This window comes from Amblyomma americanum, chromosome 1, assembly GCF_052857255.1.
Source record: "Amblyomma americanum isolate KBUSLIRL-KWMA chromosome 1, ASM5285725v1, whole genome shotgun sequence".
Taxonomy (NCBI): Eukaryota; Metazoa; Arthropoda; class Arachnida; order Ixodida; family Ixodidae; genus Amblyomma; species Amblyomma americanum.
This window is the reverse complement of record NC_135497.1, coordinates 211,313,695-211,334,865: the sequence shown is the minus strand read 5'-3', so window position 1 is coordinate 211,334,865 and position 21,171 is coordinate 211,313,695. Positions and strand designations below refer to the sequence as shown.

At 44.6% G+C, this 21,171-nt stretch overlaps 1 protein-coding gene across 2 annotated transcripts in view; it reads left to right on the top strand.

The window, feature by feature from the left end:
• G9a (histone-lysine N-methyltransferase G9a) overlaps positions 1–21,171 on the top strand; it is a 145,395-nt gene that overhangs the window by 86,574 nt on the left and 37,650 nt on the right. For both annotated transcript variants that reach the window (XM_077648411.1, XM_077648410.1), the window contains exons 13-16: positions 1,539–1,654; positions 8,166–8,204; positions 8,287–8,350; positions 13,774–13,877. In XM_077648411.1, coding sequence (XP_077504537.1) covers positions 1,539–1,654; positions 8,166–8,204; positions 8,287–8,350; positions 13,774–13,877 — 323 coding nt within the window. The remainder of the gene's footprint in view (positions 1–1,538; positions 1,655–8,165; positions 8,205–8,286; positions 8,351–13,773; positions 13,878–21,171) is intronic.

Below are 21,171 nucleotides of genomic sequence, written 5' to 3'. Positions count from 1 at the left end.
AGACGCTACCACTCCGCCACGACGGCTCAAGATATAACCATCAATAAAGGCGCATCTGGTGAATGCACTCTTCCGATCTAGAAGTCTGCGCTTTCGCTACGTATATCCTGGCTTAACAGAGCTAGGCCATCAGCAATTTTTCTTGACTGCCTTGTACCTTCTTTCCCGTCCCTAATAAACGATTTCCGTTACGTAGTTTGAAGTTGACTGGCACAGCCGGGACTGTTTCGCCGGGCGAGCGTGCGAAGACACAAGTGCTCTTTATACTGCGAACTGCCTTGTACGATCACCGACCATCGTGCCATCATAGTTTTTTATCGACCATGGCGATCATCTGACCAGCTTTAACAGGCTCCTTCAAAGGTTAACTAGCACTTGAAGCGGCACTTGGAGTTCCTCTGCTGTTCAGCGCTTGTAAATCGAGGCGTGTCAAAAACAAAACACGCGGCGCGCAAAGCTCATAGATGCGAAGTGCCATAAAAAATCGAAACTCACCTGCCCGCCTATGGCGCCGCCAAGCATCGGTTTTCTTTGCTTCCAACATTCAGGTTGTCTTTTGTCTGTCTTCCTTGTGTGATAAAAGTGCACTACCGATTTTAAAACAAAACTTACTTCAATATTGAACCGCGCAACCTTCCTTTGTCAGCCTCAGAGATTCGCGGCCCCATGTAGGAAGGAAAATTCCTCCAATGTGGCGTCTCTTGTCCTATGACGTCGTCACACTTGTACTTGCGAGATTGGACTGTGGCGGCGATACCTGTATTTTGGTTCTTGCTATTTTCTACCTTACAAGAGCTTTGTTTTCAGTAAGAGTGGCGTTTTTGTGATCAGGAGCTGGTATTCTTTCGATACAAGCCAACTTCAGTTTCTCCTCAGTGTCCCTTTAATGGTGTTGCGCATTTTTACATCTTACTAGTGCTTGCTCAGGCGCCGCACCATATTGGCATTAGCACCTGCCACACTCTTAAATAAAACATTTAAAGATCAACAGAATGTGACTTCAACATGTGATAATGCACATATTATAACTTCCAAGAAAGTAAGAAGTAGGTTCTGTTTGGTCTGTGTAATTGTTAAGCTCTTTTCGTGAAGAAACCCCTCCCGAAGGTATAGATGGCAAAAAAAAAAAAAAACCCTCTCTGGTTGTTTTGAGTTGTTGGGTTGGATATGTAAAGGTTGAAATTTGACATTTATTTCAACTGAGGATTGTGGCTTTTAACCCACCAGTGGACTTGCATGAGCCAGGCTCTTGATAAGGTGATGGTCAATTCTGGTTCCTGACAAGGCCAGCTTCTCGTGTGTGTGTTCTGGCACTCTATGTCCAGTTTAAAGCAAGTGGGGCTCGTCCAAAGAATTTTTTTGGTTGGCCGGCAGATGGCGGCACGGGTACTAAAATGACCATTTTGGTACTGTTTACGAAAAAAAGTGTCCGTTAGGGGGTTAATGCAGTTTCTTGACTTCTCACCTTTGGATTTATGCACAGTCTGGTTCTTCTTTACCTCTTATGACCAGAAAATTTCTTTGGACTGCTTTTTCAGGAGCAGAACACAGCACTTCACTGGTCAGCCTTCTCGGGCAATGTGGACATCTCATGGATGTACCTGGATCGTGGCTGTGACCCTAATGCAATCAATGAGCGGGGTGATACTCCACTGTAAGTGATCGCACCAGCATTTTGGCTTTTGAGATGGCCATGTCTCACTTTTAGGGTGGATGAGTTTGAAATTTACTCTGGGACAGTTGCTGACTAATTCCTTAAACTTTCCAAGGACAGAGAATGAAAACTGCTCTTGGCTGCATATTCAGTTTTCAAAAATGCTGGCTGAACTGCCGAAGCAACGGGCTGCGCCATCTGCCGGTTGCAGAAGCAAGCGATGGCTTGCCTCAGTGGGTGGACAAGTTTTGGTTCGTTGAAGATGCCGTTTCATCTGCGTTTCAAGAGCCATTACCAAAACACCGCAAAAATGAGACAGCAACCTTCAAAAGAAACGCGCAACTCGCCCACCCACCTAGGCCAGACTGTCAGTTACTTCTTTGTCTGGCAGGTGGAGCAGCCTGTCCTACCAGCTGCTTGGCTCACTGCTGCAAAAACTGTACTTGCAGCCGACTGCAATTTCTGCTTAAGTCCAGAAAATGCAGGCAAATACTGATGTTTAATTGCATCTCAAAGAAAGCAAACCATAATATGCTACCTTGTGAGCTATGTTTGCTCTCATTTGGCGAGTAGTTTGCACACAGGAATTTTTTAAAATCTACTACATAAATACGGAAGTTTCCGTACGCGCTTTTTATGAAGGTCAATCTAGAATTTTGAATGCGGGCAGCAGTACTCATGGACAGATCAAGTTGTTGCATGTGTCATCCAAGACAGTGGTGAATGGGCCATTGTTGAAGTAGCAGAAGGTGCATGGAGTCAGTGCGCTTGCAAGAATTGGTGATTGGCATAGCAGCTTGCAGTAGGCCATCTCATGTATAATCCATCCTGGTGTGAAAATATCACTGGGAGCAGTTTGCAAAGGGAGCAGTTCTGGCAACCTTGAAGTGAACTGCAACATCTGATTTCTTCGTGTTGTGCCGAATAATTTCTACATTGTCAAAATGTGGGAGGGTTTACTGCTGCTTCATCATTTTGGCTACATGGCACACTCGCAGGGTGAGTGTGAAAAGCAGCTGGCATGGAATCGGCAGCAACATATGTATGGCTGGAATCATGGGAGCAGCAGTAATGCTACAGTACACAATGCAATGAAAGAATGGAGGATAAAAAAAAAAGTTGATTTGTAGGAATTTAAAGTAGGTAAACTGAGTAGACATGTGAAAACATGTGTTCATTCTTGAATTGGAGGGGACACTTAAGCTCTGCCCTAGGGTATGATGCAATAGCTTTAGTGGGTTGATGCCCATATATACATAATTGGTCATTGTCTACTTAACATTCATAGATCGTTGCAAGTCCTCATACCGCTACAAGCGCAGTGACGCGGCGGTTAAACAGTGTGCAACTGCATTCTGCATTGGCAGGTGGCTGTTTCTTCTCTCACAGCCACCATAGGGATTGTGCGACCCATGTTCTTCCCGATCAACCTCTTGCGACCGGTCATTAATTTAACGCTCACAATAATCCGGTGGGCAGGTTGTGATGACGCCACAAGGTTACGTGACCTAGGTGACGCGACGCTTTTTTATGCACAAGACGACTCAAAAGACAACACAAGATTCTTGCTAGACGTTTGTATGTCTGGAGTTATGCTTTCGCACTAAAAGAACAAAAATATACTCAGGACAGTTGCATGTGCATAACAAAAATGTTTGAGCGTTAGCTGTGGTGTGAAAGCAAAGAATTTTTCTGTAACACGCCATCTCACTACTGGTCCCTCAACGTCTTGGTGTGCTGCCAAGTTTGCCGAGCGAGCCATCACAGCTGGCGCGCCTGGTTGAACATAAAACACTCTCTGCCGTTACTACAATGATAGTGACTTGGCTGGCTTTCAAAATTCCTGGTGGAGCGTCGTCTGCCTTGCGGACGCGCACTCCACTGTTCTGAGGAACAAGCCAAGAGCATCACTCTAAAAGCAGGAGCGCGTGGTGTGTTGCTGACAATAAATACCCTTTGTAAGCTGCTTTTCTTCTTCCCTATCGCCAGCCACTTCTATTTTATTCCCTCTTACCTAAAGTGCAATAGGCCTGAAGCTGCTTGCACATGGTTGGTTATGTGGGGAGTAGCTGCAGAGTAGGAGCACTGCAATGCAAGGTGGGGTGAATGCACCGAGTTCAAAGAGGGCTCCCTTTCCCTCAACTTCGTTGTAATTGGGTTTGGCTGTACACAAGCATCTTTGTGATCTGCTCACACACTGCATTGTAACTACTTTTGGCATGACTGACCATGCTCCACAGCTTCCTGGTTCTTGTTGACTTGCCAGGATGGTCAAAATTTGTTGCACCATAGTGCCAATCATAGTTGAGTTTTTAAAATTATGCAAATTGATATGGCTATAATGAAAGCCAGCTACAAATCTCTAATTGCAATTAGGTGCCTCACTGCAATAGTTTGAAAGTTATATTCAAATTTACTTAGCTAGCTTACCATCTAGTATGATTCCCCTATTTTTTGACGACTGCCGCCACTAATATCCTTTGCTGCACAAGGCGTTAGGGGTGTGCGAATATTCGAAATTTCGAATACGAATCAAATATTTTTGATATTCGAATCGAATATATGATTCGAATATGAATCGAATATCTTTGATATTCGATTCATTTTCTTATTCGAGAAATTGATATTCGAGAATCTTTGAATATTGGAAAATTCCCGAATACTCGCCAGCAATTGTATACTGCGCAGACTCATAAATTCGACCGTGGCAAAACCGCAATATGTGGGCATATTAGCCAATGATCCAGTTAAAATTCCAGGAAAACGATACAGAAGTCCTATTCCCTTCCTTTTCCATCGTTTATCACGCTGTCCGATCGCATTTCGACGCCGCTAGGCTTTACCTCATGCGAAATTCCACAAGTGGACTTGCCTACATACATATCACCCATGCTGCAAACAAGATGGCCGGCAGCCAGATTCGAACAATCGCAATGCGAAATTGCGCTTTTTTAATCCTTCCGTAATACAATACACATTTAATGCCCAAATCTGAAGAATGCGTCCTGTTGCCTTCATAACTCTCCGAGCGAGACCCCTGCCACCTTGTTTTGTAAACTACGCTATGCGGGAAAGCCTGCTTTCGAAATTTCGTGGGAGCCTCCTGAAGGGGCGCGTCGAGTTGTCACAATAGGGCCAATGGTCCTGTAAAAATCCCACCTATTGCAGGGTGCATTGTAACCTTCACCTCTTTAGTGGGTGTAATGGCAGGCGTGACAACGATCGGAAGGCCCCTGTCGCTAGGTCAAAAAATAGCCTGGCCGTGTAGTTTCAGTTTCGGTTTCTATGTGTAGTTGCAGTTGCCGCTGCCCCGCGGCAACTGCAACTGTCGGCCCGCGCATTCGCCGGTAGTCCAATCCCAGCTCCGTGCGGCTTTTGGACGCCGACTGGCGCATCGCAGGTGATTTATTTTTCCTTTTTAGAAGCCGTCTCGCCGTTCTGATGCCAGTGTGTGTTCCTCACCCCCTTGCTTCTATTTGTGTTGTTCTCCAAGGCTTGTCACGGGCTTACAGGTGTTAGTGCCATGGAGCTGCCGCATAAGGCCTTACTGCATCTTCGCATTTTCGGCAGGTTTTTTTTTTTCGGGGGGCGTGGGGAAGTTTGTAAGCCTAGGTCTTCGGATAAAGTGGGCATTTCTTCCGGTCCCTTGAACTCCGAATGAATGAGGTTTTACTAGTCATCATGCTATTTTTTGTTGCCAGTCTTGTCATTTTATGGATATTGTTTTGCATGACCTCATTACAGTTTGGATATTGTTATCCGGTGATCCATAACCATTTTGCCCAACAACTGGTTTTGGTTTTGGATACTGTTATGCTGTCTCATCAATAGTATACATTTCTGTTCTCATGTTTTTTTATATGGTACTGAGGCAGTCTAGTTTTGTTTATTTTAGCAAAGACCATACACTATTTTGAAAAAGTAAGGGCAACAACATTTGCTTGCTTATCGTTGTCTAGTATATTTTTGTACTGAACAGAGATTCGATTCAATATTCAAAGCCATTTTCTCTTCATATTTGTATTCGATTCGTATTCAAAATTTCAATATTCGCACACTTTTATGAGGCGTCCTTATTCCTGAAAAACTCGTATTTTTAAATATTACTGATGGACTTTGACCTCTTTGAAGCACCCTGTATGTGTGTATGTATATGTAGTTCAACTTCTATAACAGAGTTCAGTGTAACGAAATCCTCATTTGTAACAAGGTACTCCAGTTTTGATAACTGTGTATGTAAAACGCTATGTATTCTTAGCTTTAATACAACGAAGCAGGTTTTACTACACTTTCAATGTAACATACCGTATTTACTCACATAATTTGTTCACTTTTTTTCTTTAAATTAAAGCTTAAAAAGGAGTTTTGCGAATTATGCGAAAATTTTCTGAACGTGATCTAAAAAACACTCTACAAAGTTCATAACATGCAACATATACTGTGTATCTATACGCAGACCCCGCATGTCGCACTCCTCGCTGGCCAAAAAAAAAAAAATAGCTGACTCCAAATATGAGACGTGTGTACTCCTGCACCGTCCCAAGTTGTGTAGTTCTTCGTGGGATGGCATGATGGTGTTAGCGCAGCTCAAAGCAATAAACATGCAACAATACAATCGTGAAGCCAGTAGTGAGAGGCAAAGGAGATAACATGCGATAAAATGGTGCCCTCGTGTATGGCCTGGCTGACTAGTAGCAAATCGAACAGCAAATGGTTCAGTAATTTTAGATTTGGGCGCATGCGCAACCGTTTGTCCGGGAAGCGACCATCAATACAAGCGAGCTGGGTAAACGGCGCACAATTCATGCCCTCGCCGCTTGCACATTTCGCAACCGCACACTGTGATGTGGCCGCGCCGATCTTCCCAAGCCTGTCTTGCACGCACCTTCTCACATATTGGTGGTCTGGTGCAGCGGAGAGCGCAAAATATGAGAGTAAAGTTTTTTTTTATTCCGGGTAAAAAGTTGGGGGTACACAAATTATGCGTGGGTGCTAATTAGACGAGTAAATATACGATCATTTCATTGCTGGCTTGAAATGAACATGAGAAAAAATTGGATTGTGAGCTCGAGTGCTTGAGCAGAGCGTGCATCGAAACATGCACTGGTGCATATGTGAAAGTAGACTGTGGAGGCAGACAGAAATATGATGATCATAGTGGTGCATGCATTCCACCTACCGCGCCGTCCGGGCTGGTATGGGCAAAGCTGGCACGAGTATCGGCGTAGCCTGCTAGGTCACCCCGCAGCTCTTGTTATCATGCCCAATATCAGCGCTGAATGCGGCATGCTGCCTTTCTGTGCGAAGTTTTATGTGAAAGCATAGAAGCCTCACTGGAGTGAAAGGCCAGCGGCGACCATGCAGAAAAATCTTGATTGGCTGGTGGGCAGTGACTTCACCAAAGTGGACAAATCCCATTGGCTGGAGGGACGTGATGTTAGCAGACTGGAAGTGTCATCACCAAATTCGTCTCTGTGAAGACTCCAGCTGCCAACTGTGGCAGGTGCGTACGAGAAGAGCTCTGAAAGAGCAACCTGGGTCTCGCAAGCCCCACCAGTCATTTCCTGCAAAGGCATCAACAGCTTCGAATGCTATTGCATCGCCAGCACGTAATGGAATTAGGTGACCCTGTGTTTTATTGATTTCTGAAGTTCAGTAAAAGGACTGGAAGGGTCAGTGCTGTCAGAACACCTCACAGTCTTGCTTCCCACTCAGGTGATTCGTACACATGCACAAAGATATTTGCTTGCGCTTGCAGCGAGTAAGTGACAAGGTGCTGGTTGGTCCTGATTTCATTGATTTAAGGACACTTTTCTTGGTCTCGCTGACGTGGTGAAAAATGTATGGGGGTGGAGCTGGCATGGCCTGGAGCTGTTTGCCTTCCTTCCTTCGTTTTTCTGCCGCCTTCCAAGGTGTGTGAAATAAGTTGTGTTGGCAGTGTGCTTGGACCCTCACGGGAGGATGACAATGACAGCCAAACCAATACTCAAGACAGGCGTGTTGTCCTCCGTCCCTCTTGAGATGTCTGGTGCGACAGATGTGCTGAGGTGGCTTGCAAGCTTGCAGTACGAGCAAGACGCAATGGGAACCCAATGGGAATACAAATAATGCATAACGCCATTGTTGATGGCGAAGTGAAGGACCACTTTCACCGCAAATGAAGTTTTTTTCTGTTAGTGATCCGCATCGTATTTTGGAGAACTCTTACCATGCTAAGAGACAAATTTTATTGTAGTAAAATTTCAATGTTATAACATAAACTGCGGATCTTACCAAGTTTATCAAATAAAGGTTTAATGGTAAACGCAAGGAGCAACCACATGGCGTTCTCTGCTTCATGAGTAGACACATGGATATGTTGCTTTGCATAACATGGGATGCCTGGTAAGAAACCTTATGCACTGTTGTTAGCTATTTGGACCGAGGCAGAAACTGAAGAAAATTCATACTAGTACATGATTAAATGCTTGCTGACACCATGGCTTCTGTCTGTTTTTCTCTTTTTTTAAAGGCATGTAGCTGCAAGGCAGGACCACTACAGTGTGGTGGTGTAAGTATTTTTTTAAACTCTATCATATTTGACATAGAAACCAGCATCATTCGTTCTGACTCGTGGCGTTCTACACATTCAGCCTACTGCTAAATTACAAGGCCCAGTACGATGTTACCAACAAGCAGGGTGAGACTCCTTTGAAGGTAAGTAAGAGTAACCTCCAACCTCGAGCTATTCTTGTGCAAACCATAAAAGAAAAAGTGGCGGGGTGTGTCAGAATTAATGGATGTGTTTGATAGACACTCTTCTTGGGTTGTTACTACTCACTTCTTTGTTTTTGTTTGTTTGTTTGTTTTGTTAGTTTTTTGTTTGTTAAAGTATCTCCAGAGCTAATTTAATAGCAGTTAATAATCAGCAGTATTGATAAAAATACATATTTTATTCCACTGCTGATTTTTCTGGCCATAGCATTTGGATTTCGCACTGTCCTACAGCAGAGCCTTGTTGATATGTGCCTTGTTCATACGCTTTAAGATTTTTCTTCTGATTAAAAGGTAATTGAAGCGGTTTTAGAATCCGATGATTTTAAAGGAGCCGAGTGTGTGAAACTTGCAGGTAAAGCATGTGAAATCTTTTTGCGCTAGAATTTGAAATGGGGACATAATCGCTGAGTAAAGCGGCGTTGGCATCCAGGCTTCTGTGCAGTGCACAGTGATGGGCAGAGACTGCAAGGATGTACAGGGGTGCTACGTTTCCAGCAAAGAAACTGTTGCTTCAAAAAAGAGAACGAATGCCATCGAAGGTGAAGCTCACGAAGCATTCTTTGGCGGCATCGTAAACACACGGCAGCATGTAGGTGATAGCAGTGAACATCTGAAATTTTGGCAGCAGTGACGTCATCACGAGTTTCCCCGCACTTCTCCAACGCAGTGAGGAGAAGCTTGAACATTGTCGCAGTTTTAATCGGTAACTACGTCACCATTTTAATTGCTATCACAAAACTAGTTCTCATGCTTTACCTAAAAGCTTCCTTCATACTGTATAAACTCGTGTAGGGGCTGTACTTTTTAAAAAAAATTCGGTTCTGATTTTGAGGGTGCGGCCTATACACGAATTTAAAACAAATATATCACTATTTTTTTTTCCTCAATTATCTAGTCCAAAACAGGGCTGCGGCCCTTACACGAGATTATACGGTAGATTTGAATTCTTGAATAACCTCAAATTCCCACGAAATTATTTCAGCTTCCATTTAATATATTCCTGGATAGCACAATTTTGTGGTTACTACGCTCAAAATTTCAAAAAATTTTGGTCGTACAATACACATTAGCAATCAACCACACGTATGCAAACATACATGTGGGCTGAATCTGGGTGCATGCGGCATGAAAAGCTTTAATGCGACGGCAGTGAACCAGCATGGTGGCTTCTCTGCAGTGGCTAGGTGCAAAGGGTTAGAATATTAAAAAAAAAGCGCAAATGATTGAGCGGCTGCTCCCATGGGGACGCGACATGAAGAGGGGAAACACAGTGGTTTCTTTGCAGTGCCAAAGCATAAAAGAGCAAAGTATTGGGAGAACTACAACAATGCGCTTACCTAGCAGAACACAGCATTAAGAGCAAAAGTGCTGCAATAGTCGGCTGTAGTGACTGCCCGCAGTAGAGTGAAGCAAGGTTGTGAAGCATGGGGGCGAAACATGCAAGGTTAATGAAGTGATCCAAGCTACTTTCGACATTTTCGTTGATGGACTGGATGTGTTGCGAAGTTTCTTCCACGCTGAAGACAGTGCAGATGTGAGCTGAACTTGGTTAACACTAGAAAAGGAGCTCCTCGGGCCTTTTACCAAGAATTGCTTATCAACATCTTTATGAACTGAAATTGTCAATGCCCTTGTTACATTTTTCAAATTTGGGCACCTTGGAGCACTCCTTTTCCTGTGAAATGGGTTTTTGCTCGCAGTTGAAAATGTATCAGCAGTGTTTTACGGAACTCAGTACCAGTACATTAGTTGCCTATGCGCCATAAAAACCAACACAACACAACAACATATCAGTACCAGTACAGTATCGTTACCTTTGCTCCACTTCATGGGAGTGACTACTGGGAAAAATATGTTCTTAGAACAAGGCATTAAAAGATGTCATTTATTGATGGAATCAGGTATGGCATTGCTCGTTAAGCAAGGAGTTGTAGTTTCAGCTTTTGCCCAGAAAATCTCTCAAACCTATGTAAAGCAACATTCTTCAGTTAAACTGGTATTGTGGTGATGTATCCCACCATGTGACTGTGTCACCCAACATAACCTTGATGTTGTTACCAGCTGCATGCTTTCTTCTTATAAATTTGCGTGTTTCATGCTTAATGCAGTAGCCGACGGGTAATTCGGACTTGTAGGATATTTCGGACCTCGATGAGGCACCGTCGGTCGCCCCATAGAAGCGCATACATATTCGCGACGGATATTTCGGACTTCAAAAGTCTGAAAGTTCGATTTTTCGGACTAATTTCAGTCACCTGCGGGCCAAAATCGGCCATCTTATCGGCTTTTTCGCTGGCGCAAAAGGCGCCATCTTGGATTGAGGTGGATTTATGCTGCAGTTGGCTTGACACATTCGGTACCTCATTGTTGCCAGTAGAGGTCCCTGCGATCTCTGACACTTCGAGGTGGCAGCCGGATTGTCATCGCCGCCAACTTGCTTTTGTCGCCGACGTTGTCGTTGTCACATCTCGGCGGGAAGGAATAAAGGAAGGACTGAAAGAAGAAAGGAAGAGGTACCGTAATGGAGGGCTACGGAATAATTTCGGTCACCTGGGGATCTTTAACGTGCACTGACATCGCACAGCACACGGGCGCCTTTGCGTTTCGCCTACATCGAAACGCGGCCACCGCGGTCGGGTTCCAACCCGGGTACTCCGGATAAGTAGCCGAGCGCCCTAACCACTGAGCCACCGCGGCGGGTCTCATACGTTCGCCGTTTCGTCACTTGGGTTTCTCTGACCGAGTTGACCGAGTGGCGCTCAGTCTTCACGAAGTTACATCTGTTCGCCGTTTTGTGATTGCGTCCGGCGGTTCCGCCGCTTTGAAAGAAAAGTGCCTTGTCTTTGCGTGTTTAACGAGCGGTGTGGTGCACACTCGGGTTGTGGACAACATGGCCGGCCCCGCCGGGTCCGTCAAAGAAGCGTGGGAAGTATTCCAACTAAATGCGGTGATCTTGCTGTCTATAGTCGGATACAACTTTAGGGCCCGTTCACACTTGTCCAAAAATCCGGCGAGCGAAGCGGATTCGGCCGCTTTTGACGCCGAGCGAGGCGGAAAGCGGCGCGGCGAGGGCGATCGGGCTGGACCCAAATTTTCCGCGTTCGCCGCCGTAGCGAAAAACATGGCGGCGCTCTTTGACGCAGGGCCTCTCGCCTCGGAATGAATGCGTCGTTGTTGGGGCTTTGTTCAGCGCGTTCACTGGCCATAAATCGGACACCGGTACATCGCTTCGTCTCACCTCACCTATAAGCAAAAGTATAAGTGATAAATTTGCTTTATTTTTTTATTTTGAGTGGCGATTCTGCCGCTACTAGGCCTTCGAGGAGTGTCGGTTTTGTTGACAGTACTAGTTCCCGACCTGACAAGCAGATGGCGCCACTAGGCTGGGCGTTTTGTTGCGAGTGTTTGCATATGCTGAACTAAAAATGGGCATGTGCTTGCGTTTATGTACGCAAGCGTGCATACGGTTATGGTACACAGACAGCATCGATTTTTGCTTTTTTCTAACCATATCTGTGTACGCCGCGAGCGGTGACGTGGTGGCCGTGAAGTGTGTTGAAAAGCAAGAAACAGCAGCGGTGCAGCGGTTCCGCCTCTCCCGGGCGTCAACAGATGAGGACAAGTCCTAGTTTTCCCGGCGAGCGAAGTCGCTTCGCTCGCCGCATTTTTGGACAAGTGTGAATGCGCCCTAATGGTGAATTCCAATCGCAGGCCCGGAGCGGTCTGCACGCTCTGTGACAGAGCGCCTCAATCCGGCGCAGAGCGCGCGACCTGAAATTGCGATTGGAGTACACTTGCTCTGGCCAGAGCATGCAGGCCAGAGCATGTAGGGCGCCGCTATCGCCGCTGCATAAGAACATCACGCAAACTTCCGGTCGGATCCGCCGATTTCGGCGGAGCAGTCCTGACTGCTCCACGGAGCAATCTCGGCTCGGCAGCCGCTCCCTGTCTGCGATTGGAAGACGCGATCCGTGGCTCAGATCTGCGTTTGGAATACAGTTGCTTTAAGTTGTATCCTACTATAGCATGTACAGTGAAAACACAACCTTGGCGCAAATCGTCGCCAACAAGAGAAATTTTCCGCTAGGTAAAATCACTGACATTTTTAAGCCGATTTCTTCTCAATAAAGTGATTTTTTGTACTTCACGGATTTTTCGGACTGTTCGATTATTCGGACCATTTTTCGGGTCCCTTCGAGTCCGAAAAATCGGTCGGCGACTGTATTAGCATTCACATTCTCTTTAGCATGACTTCTGAATGATCAAAAGCTGAGGTTAAAAAGCAATGCTGCCTTCATATTAAGTGGGAATCTCTCTTAGCACAGTGGTGCGCATCAATGCTTATGTGTGCATGCATGCTTGAATAAAAGCATATATGTAATTAGCGTAGGAGTAAAGCAGTAGTCCGAAAACATGTGCCTAGACCACAATTGCATAGCTCAGTGCAAGATTACTGCCTTGCTTCTGGTGTCACATTTTGTTCGCACTTTCTTACTTTAGCCGCCGTCATTTCACTTATCACTGGTACATACGAACAAGATTGTACATTTATTGAAAAATTAAAAATATTTTGTGGCGTTTGTAATGCAACCGCTGCAGGACTGAGCTATTTGGACAGCAAACATTCCATTCCATCGTGCTGTTAAGAATGGACTCCTAAAAATCAGTTTTCAGTCCCTTTAACAAATGCTCGTTTGGTGAAAAGTTAATGGGTTGAATTGTTTTAAAGGCATGGTCAGTGCAATTTTCGTTGAACATGCACTAGTTAATCTCAACTCTGAAGTTTTGAAGTAGTAATGTCATTTAGGTATTCTAGCATTGTCCAAAAATTCACAAGTATGACTGCAATTGGTGAATAAATTTTGACCAGCAAAATTTTTGTCATTCAAGTGGGCTGAAAATTAACATAAGCATGGCACATATTGCTTAGTAACCTTTGTGGAAATTTCAGTTTAATTGCATCAAAAAGGAATTGTTTGTTATCAGCCAATCTTTCAGTTTCTTCACTGAAAAGTTGCCTGGCTTTGGTGTGGCATGTAGAAAAGCATGCAGTGCCTGTGCATAGATGCTGCATCATCACCATGCATTTAGAAAAGCATTCAGATGCCAATTTTGAAGTCCAAAGTTGGAATTTGGCCTGCATTCAGCAGGATGAGCTTGCAAAATGCTGCAGCTGCTTCAGTGAGTAGTTGGTTTCTCCAGGTCGTTTGGCTTGATGCTGCATGATGTGAAATTGGAAGTGTCCCCAGTAGAAGTAGTTTCAGTATGTTGCCCGACCCCTTGCTTTTATCATGGAGTCATTACGGTGTGCATCATGATTTTATGAATCTTGTGTGGGAGCGCATGAGGTCTTTCTCGTGCAGTGCTGCAAGGACGGAAACACCTCGACCCACTCCCTTCTGAGCATCAACCAAATGCTTGGTCATATGCTGAAAAGCAAGCTCCGTGTTGAAAAGGTGCTCCATAGGTGAGTTGCATAAGACTACATGGATGACACGCATGTACTTTGAAATCGTGGACTGAAGCAGTCTCTTCGGTGAGGTTAAATGAAGGAGGAGAAGTGTTTTGCATCCTAACCTGTGTATCGTGTACCACTTCACCGCAGCCACAATTTCCTCGAGACTTTAGTTTTGAATTTTCCAACCTGAGCTAGGTTCTTGCAGTGATGAATCTTGGCTTTATTAACCATTTCTTTTTTCTTTTTTTTTTGCTTAGAACCTGTAGACCAAGTTCATTGTTTTGTGTGTGTTTTGTCAAATTTTAAAATGAAAAATGTGCCTGCAATAAAGTTGTCCATTTTTATGCTTTGCTGTACAGTGCAGTCTACTTATAACGATATTGAGAAAAACAGAAAATCCGATCGTTATAACCTATTATCATTATATCAGGACCGGCAAAAAGAACACACCCATGTATTCCTTCATGCATGTAGGTATTATCCCATGCATGTAGCCACCCCCACTGGTGCTCGTGTCAAGGGCGCACAGCGTCTTGGCACTCTGCCAAGCTCGCCAAGCCAGCCACCCCCACTCCCTCCGGAACTTCCATCAAAAAATGAACACGCCGTGATTTTACCAGCGCGCTGCCAAGGACTTGTTGCGGACAGCGCGAAACAGGGAAATGAGCAAGAAAAGTAAACACTTAAAAAAAAAGTAAATTCTCAACCATGTTGGGTGGAAACTACGTTTTGTGACACAGTGTTGCGCGTCAGCGGCCAAGCAAGCTCCTCCCTCCAGCGATTGTGACGATGATAGCGCTTGGTTCCCAAGGCGGTAGGCACAGATTTCACCACACTGGTCTGTTCACGGAGTTTTTATGTATTCACTTCAAAGTATTTTATTTTTTATCAAACTTTCAGACAAATTTTGGTGGTAAACACCATTCGGGCGGCCAGAATCCTGTCGTTATATCCGTTATTCCACCAATAGTTGTATCGTTATATACGGTGTATTTTTACATAGGGGCAATTGGAGAATTGATAAATCTAAAGAATTTGATCGTTACAAGCAATATATCGTTATATCTGGTATCGTTATAAGTTGATTACACTGTACTAGTGAAGGCATCTGAAATGTTGTTACAAAATACTGGTGAACAAGTTTTGAAAGGCTTTTTTTTTTTTTTGCTAACAGCATGAGCTGCCAGGTAAGCCAATAGGACAAAAATTTTCCAGTTTATTATTATTAGGCATATGCAAATTGTGGTTTTTAGATCGAAAGGTCTGCTTCGTGACCAAAGCTGCAAAAGCTGGGCTATCACTAAGCCTTGACCTTGAATAAATAAATAAAATAAATATTGCCACAACTGGGATTCGAACCTGTGGCGGCGCGAACTGATCACAGGGTTCACACGGGTCCTTGAAAACCTTGAAAACCCTTGAATTTGAAAATGTGATTTTCAAGGCCTTGAAAACCTTGAAATATTTAGTGGTGCCTGAAAAAACCTTTGAATTCCGTGATGATAGTCATTGGTGTCGTTCAGCGATTGCCCATTGATCAACTGGCCACATTGAAAGCAAGGGTTGCCTCCCGATCCAAGCCAAGAAAGTCCAGTCCGGTTCGGGCGTTCGTCCTCCATGTTGTCATATTGTCGGGTTGCGTTTTTTTGTTTGCTGCGGTCGCGCACTTTATATAGTTGCCGTCCTCATACCGCTTGTTAATCGCCTCCCGTTGGCTTATTCAGAGCACGTGTATTCCAGCACGCGCTGTATGTGGATGTAATTGAGTGTGCGCGCAATGCCCGGGAAGTGCAATTTCCGGCGATCGTGGCTTAGCCATGACAAGTACAAAGACTGGATTGCGCCGGACACCACGAGTTCGCATCCTGCTAGATGCAGACCGTGCAGAAAAGTGTTTGACATCTCGTCGATGGGAGAGTCTGTGCTGAAGAGCCACAAGAGGAGTTCGAAACACAGCGCGAGTATGTAGAATGCAGCAGGTAACTCCATGTTGAACTACTTGACATCGCGCGAGTGTGGCGAATCCATTCGTGTGATCGAAACGCAGTCCTTGAATTTGAATGCCGCAAGCAAGGCTCACGATTTAGTGACAGAAGCGGAAATATCGTGGGCTTTGAAAGTTGTCACGTGTCATTACTCGTACAGCTCATCCGCCCACACAAGCGATCTGTTCAAGAGAATGTTTCCCGATAGCGAAGTGGTGAAGGTCTTCACATGTGGAGAAAAAAAGTGCGCGTGCCTGGCATATCATGGTCTTGGACCATTCTTTCTATCATCCATTCATCGGGCGATAGATAAGTGTGACTATTACGTCGTTCTGTTTGATGAATCCGCAAATGATTACCTCCATCAGAAGCAGATGGATATACACGTCGGGTACTGGGATGCATCTAAAAAAATAACAAGGTACTTAACATCCGTTTTTATGGAAATGGGAGAATCGTGTCCAGAAAGGTGCATGGGATGTGGCCGTAAAGGAGAAAGAAAGGGAAGTATCCAGTGTTGTCATGTTCTTCAGTGTTGTAAGCGTACATGAGAAATGGTAGCATGGTGTCCTAATTCCTATGATCGACCGCTGGGTACATGGACAACACCTTCGTGAGGATGCGGTTGATGCGCTCAGTCAGGCCACTCGTTTGCGGATGATAGGGCATTAAATGACCGTATTCACAGTGACAGAGCTGTAGAGCTCTTTCATGATGTCGACAGTGAACTGACTCCCATCGGTCGCTGATTATGACTCTAGGAGCTCCGTGGCGAAGGATGACAGAGTGCAGTAAAAAGGACGAAACGTCTGTTGCTTTGGCGGACACGAGAGCAGCTGTCTCCACGTAGCGAGTCAAGTAGTCGACACAAACAATAATCCAGAGTTTGCCCATGGCAGACTTAAGATCCGGAACAAGCAAGTCAGCCCCGTTTTTCTCAAAATGGGAGTGAGGTGGTCTGACTGGTTGCAACAAGCCGGAGGATGAGGCAGTGCGATGCTTAAGGCGTTGACACTGTAGATAGCCTGCAACATCCTGCTCTGTTGTCTTGTAAAGTCCAGGCCAGTAAAAACATTGCAGCGTTCTGCGGAACGTATGAGAAAACACTTGGTGACCGGAAGCAATATTGTCGTGCATGGCATGGAGGACAACGCCACGAAGACTGGCACGGACGACTAAAAGCTTAACGTACACCCTCAACTGAATAGTCCTTAAAGAGCACGCCCTATGATATGGCAAACGGCGTGACAAGTTCAGACGTACGGGCTTGATCAAACAACGGTTGGAGACTAGGAGCGTTGCATTGTTCGTGCTGAAAAGCCGCAAGGCTGGCAAACTCAAGCAAAGAGGGGACATATATAGTCATCAAAATCCTCTTCGCAGCTCGCCGTGTCTGAGAGAAGGAAATGGGACAAACGGTCGTCATCAGCATGGCGGCGACTCCTCTTATATGCCACAGTAAAGTCATATTTTTGTTGGTGTAACGCCCAGCGAGCAAGTCGACCGGACGGATCGCGGAGGCCAACAGGCCAACACAAAGAGTGATAGTTTTTAGCGATCTTGAAGTGATGTCCATGTAGATACGGTCAGAACTTTTGCACAGCAAAGACAACAGCGAGACACTCGACTTCCATCACGGCATGGTTGCCTTCCGATTTTGTCAAAGTGCAACTTGATTACGTGCTGGGCGCCATTATAGAGGTCGATATGCACTGTGCCGATGCCCACGCTGCTGATGTTGGTGTGGACTTCAGTCGGTGCCGACAGGTTAAAGTGGGGCTAAACAGCCCAGAAGTGAGCACAAACTACAGTTGCTGGAAGGCAGACTTGCATGCAGATGACCATACAAACGGCATTTTATGAAGGGAAGTAGGGGGAAAAAAAATATTTTGTGAATGAAGTCACAATATTGAAATCTTCAAGGAACATGTATTTTTGCGTGCTGATTCCAAATATGTGATTCAATTTTATGTAAAACAAATCCTTGTGCATGTATATAATATATGTTGTGTAACTTATTGCCTAGAGCTTTCAATAAGTTTTGCTGAAGAAAACTTGCTAGAACACATGCCATTAGTTTGTCTTGCCATAAAGCTATGCAATAAGGGCAAAATCATTATCCTGCCTATCATTGAAGTAGAGTTACAGGGTTTTTAATTTGCGACTTCACAAACGGGAAGAAAAACTTATATTCGTGATGATTTCAAAATCCTATAACACGCCTTCTACAACAGGCAGGATGATAATTTTATCCTTATTGCATAGCTTGATGTCAAGAGAAACCAATGGCATGCAATCTAACAAGTTTCCTGCAGCAGAATTTTTTTCTAACTCTCAGCAAAAATTTACATATATTGCATAAGTGCACAAGGACGTGTTGAGCATAAAATTAAATTACATATTTGGAATCAGCATGCAAAAATACATGTTCCCTGAAGATTTCATAATTGTGACTTCATTAACATTAACAAAAATTTATTTCTAAGACCTTCTTTCCCCTTAAAGGGACACTGAGAAGAAATTGAATTTGGCTTGTATCGATAGAATTCTGGCTCCTAAACATAAAAACACCACTCTTTCTGAAAACAAAGCTCTTGTAAGGTTGAAGAGAGCAAGAGCTAAAATTAGATATTGCCACCAAAGGCCAATCTCGCAAGTACAAGCGTGATGGTGAAAATAAAGATAAAAGGTGCCACAGATCATCGAGGCTGACAAATGTGACAAGGTTACGTGTTTGATCGATATTGAAATATATAAGTTTCGTTTTGAAACCACAAGACCACTTTTATCACACGATAAAGACGGAAAAAAGACAACCTGAATGTTGGAAGTCAAAGAAACCTGTAATTGGTGGCGCAATAGGCTGCCAGCGAAGTTTCGGTATGTTTTGGGGTGCTTCGCGGCTATGCGTTCTGCATGCCCACATGGTTTCATTAAGTGCCTCGATTTACAAAGGCGGAGCAGCAGGGGACTTCCAAGTGCCTCTCTAAGTGCTCCTCGGGCGAAGTCCGTGCAACAGCACGCAACTGCGACAAGGAAAAAGAGCTGTGTATAGCCAGTGTTCAGCGCACCTCCATGTTAGCAAACACATCGTTCGGCATCTTCGCTTCGTCTATGTTTCAAGATGCTGTGCTGCATAACCAGCCCTACGAGGATTATTGTTACAGAATTCAAATATGCCCGCATGTTCCAGTTGCTATCATCAGTCGTGATGGTGGCCCGGTTTTGACAGCGACGCTGCCGACTCATCGGCACTAGAATTTTCTTGTCGGACCCGCCGCCTCAGCCTTCAAAAGCATCGCACGCTGTGTGGGGTTGAGGTCGCTGAATGCAGGCTGCAGTTCTTTGCGAGAACTTTGTTGTCGGAATCGGGAACATGATCCATCGTAACATTGGTGCAAATGTAAACGAAGCGACAACTGCTGATAGAGGCCTTCAACATTCGGCCGGCAGTAGTTCTCGTGGTTTTCATTCCGGCTGCTGCTAGGTGGGAGTGCAGCGCTCACCCTCAGCAATCACGGGAGTCCTTGTTTCCGTTTCCTCCGCTTTACGTCACTCTTGTCCTATTTCGTCATCAGAGAGTCCTGAGTTTGAATCGTAGCGGCAGGAAAGAGTTTATCAACTTCGAATCCAAACCTCCTAGCAATAAATGCACCTTTCGCTGCCGGACAAGCGGCAACAAAGCCACGAAATGCCGAACTATTGGATTTTAATAAAAAAAAAAATTGACAGCGTTGTTCTCGGTGTCTCTTTAAGCCCACACCATATCGTGTCCTTAAATCGCTCAAATGAAGCGGGGCATTGCATAACCCATAGGGCATGACATTAAATTCATACAGTCCATTGGGCTTAACAAACTCTGTCTTCGCCCAGTCCGGTGGATGCATGGGGATCTGCGAATAACCAGAGCACAGGTTAGCCGGCGAGAAGTACGGCGAAGATTGAAGGCAATTCACGGCATCACATGGACAATCCACCAGAGGTATGGGGATCATTACTCTGCTCTTCCACCAAGTTATACAAAGTTGCGAGGACAGGAGCGTGTTTATTTACAAGCAGGGATGCGGGATGTCACGGAACAGTCAGCGTTCAAAGGGCTCCATAGCTCAGTCTTGTGCCCATCGAGTCCATCGTTGTTCCACTGCACTGCGGCAGCTCGGCATAACAATATATTTCTTTAACGGTGTTTAATCCTGCACTTGCAACCGAATATCACCCCTGCTTTCAAGCCGCCAATCTTACAATTGCTTTTTGCTGACTTCTACCGCACATTCATTTACAGTACCGTTGTTGTCTCTAAACCCTAGGGCCTCTGGGTAGTGACTGTTTTCAATGCTTTTAACAATGTTTCCTTGCTTCTTGGACCAAGAGTATGAATCAGCTTGATTGGAATTTCGTCTATCTCTGCAGATCTGCATTTAGGAATATTTGCTTCTGCCTTTTACCAGTTAATATTGGTCATTTCTAAGCTCCTTTTTATTGTGCTGTCCTGTGTTGCTCCTTCATTCGGGGAGATTATCCTATCGGAATCCGTTCCTGCTTTCTTTGATTATTTTTAGCCAGAGAGCTTATATGGTTCCAGAATTTTGTTGGCCCATGTTTAATTGCATCGCGAACCTCAGCCACCCAGCGATCATATTTTATCCTGGATCAGGACCTGTACTTCCCGTTGCTTTTGTCGATAAGATTCCCATTTTTGGTCTCTTTCCTTGAGGTAACTGCGCCTTTGCCACACTGTTCCCTTGAAGGCACCTGTCATTGTTTGATGGCCTCTTTAATTTCCTTGTTCTACCAGCTTCATGGCTTCCACTTTCGATTTCATTGATTTTTCTCTTTTACTTGTTTAATTTTAGTACTGATGAGTAGTTCTGATTATAGTCCCACTTTTCCATTTTCCATGCGTTAGACATTAGGTATTCGTGTATGGCCACTAAATAATTTATAATTGAATTTCTTCTCGATGCTGTTTTGGTTTTGGTTTATTCAGTTGAGCGATAACTGTGATGCGTATAGTCGGTGTTTAGATGACATGGGGCATAACAAATCTGCCATATAATTGCTGACAGCTCATGTTTTGTCATTCCAGGTATTGGAATAGGCTGGGTTAAATGTCGTAGTGAATTAAAACTGCATATCAGCGATTATATTAGTTTTTCTAGTATATCATGTGACCAAAACATCAACTTGATGTCCCAGTCATGGTTCGATCGATGAAACCGAAGCAGCATGATAGAAGAAATTCAATTATAAATTATTTAGCGGTTGTAGGCAAATGCCACCTGGTAATCCATGTATTCTAATGTCTAACGCATCATTTG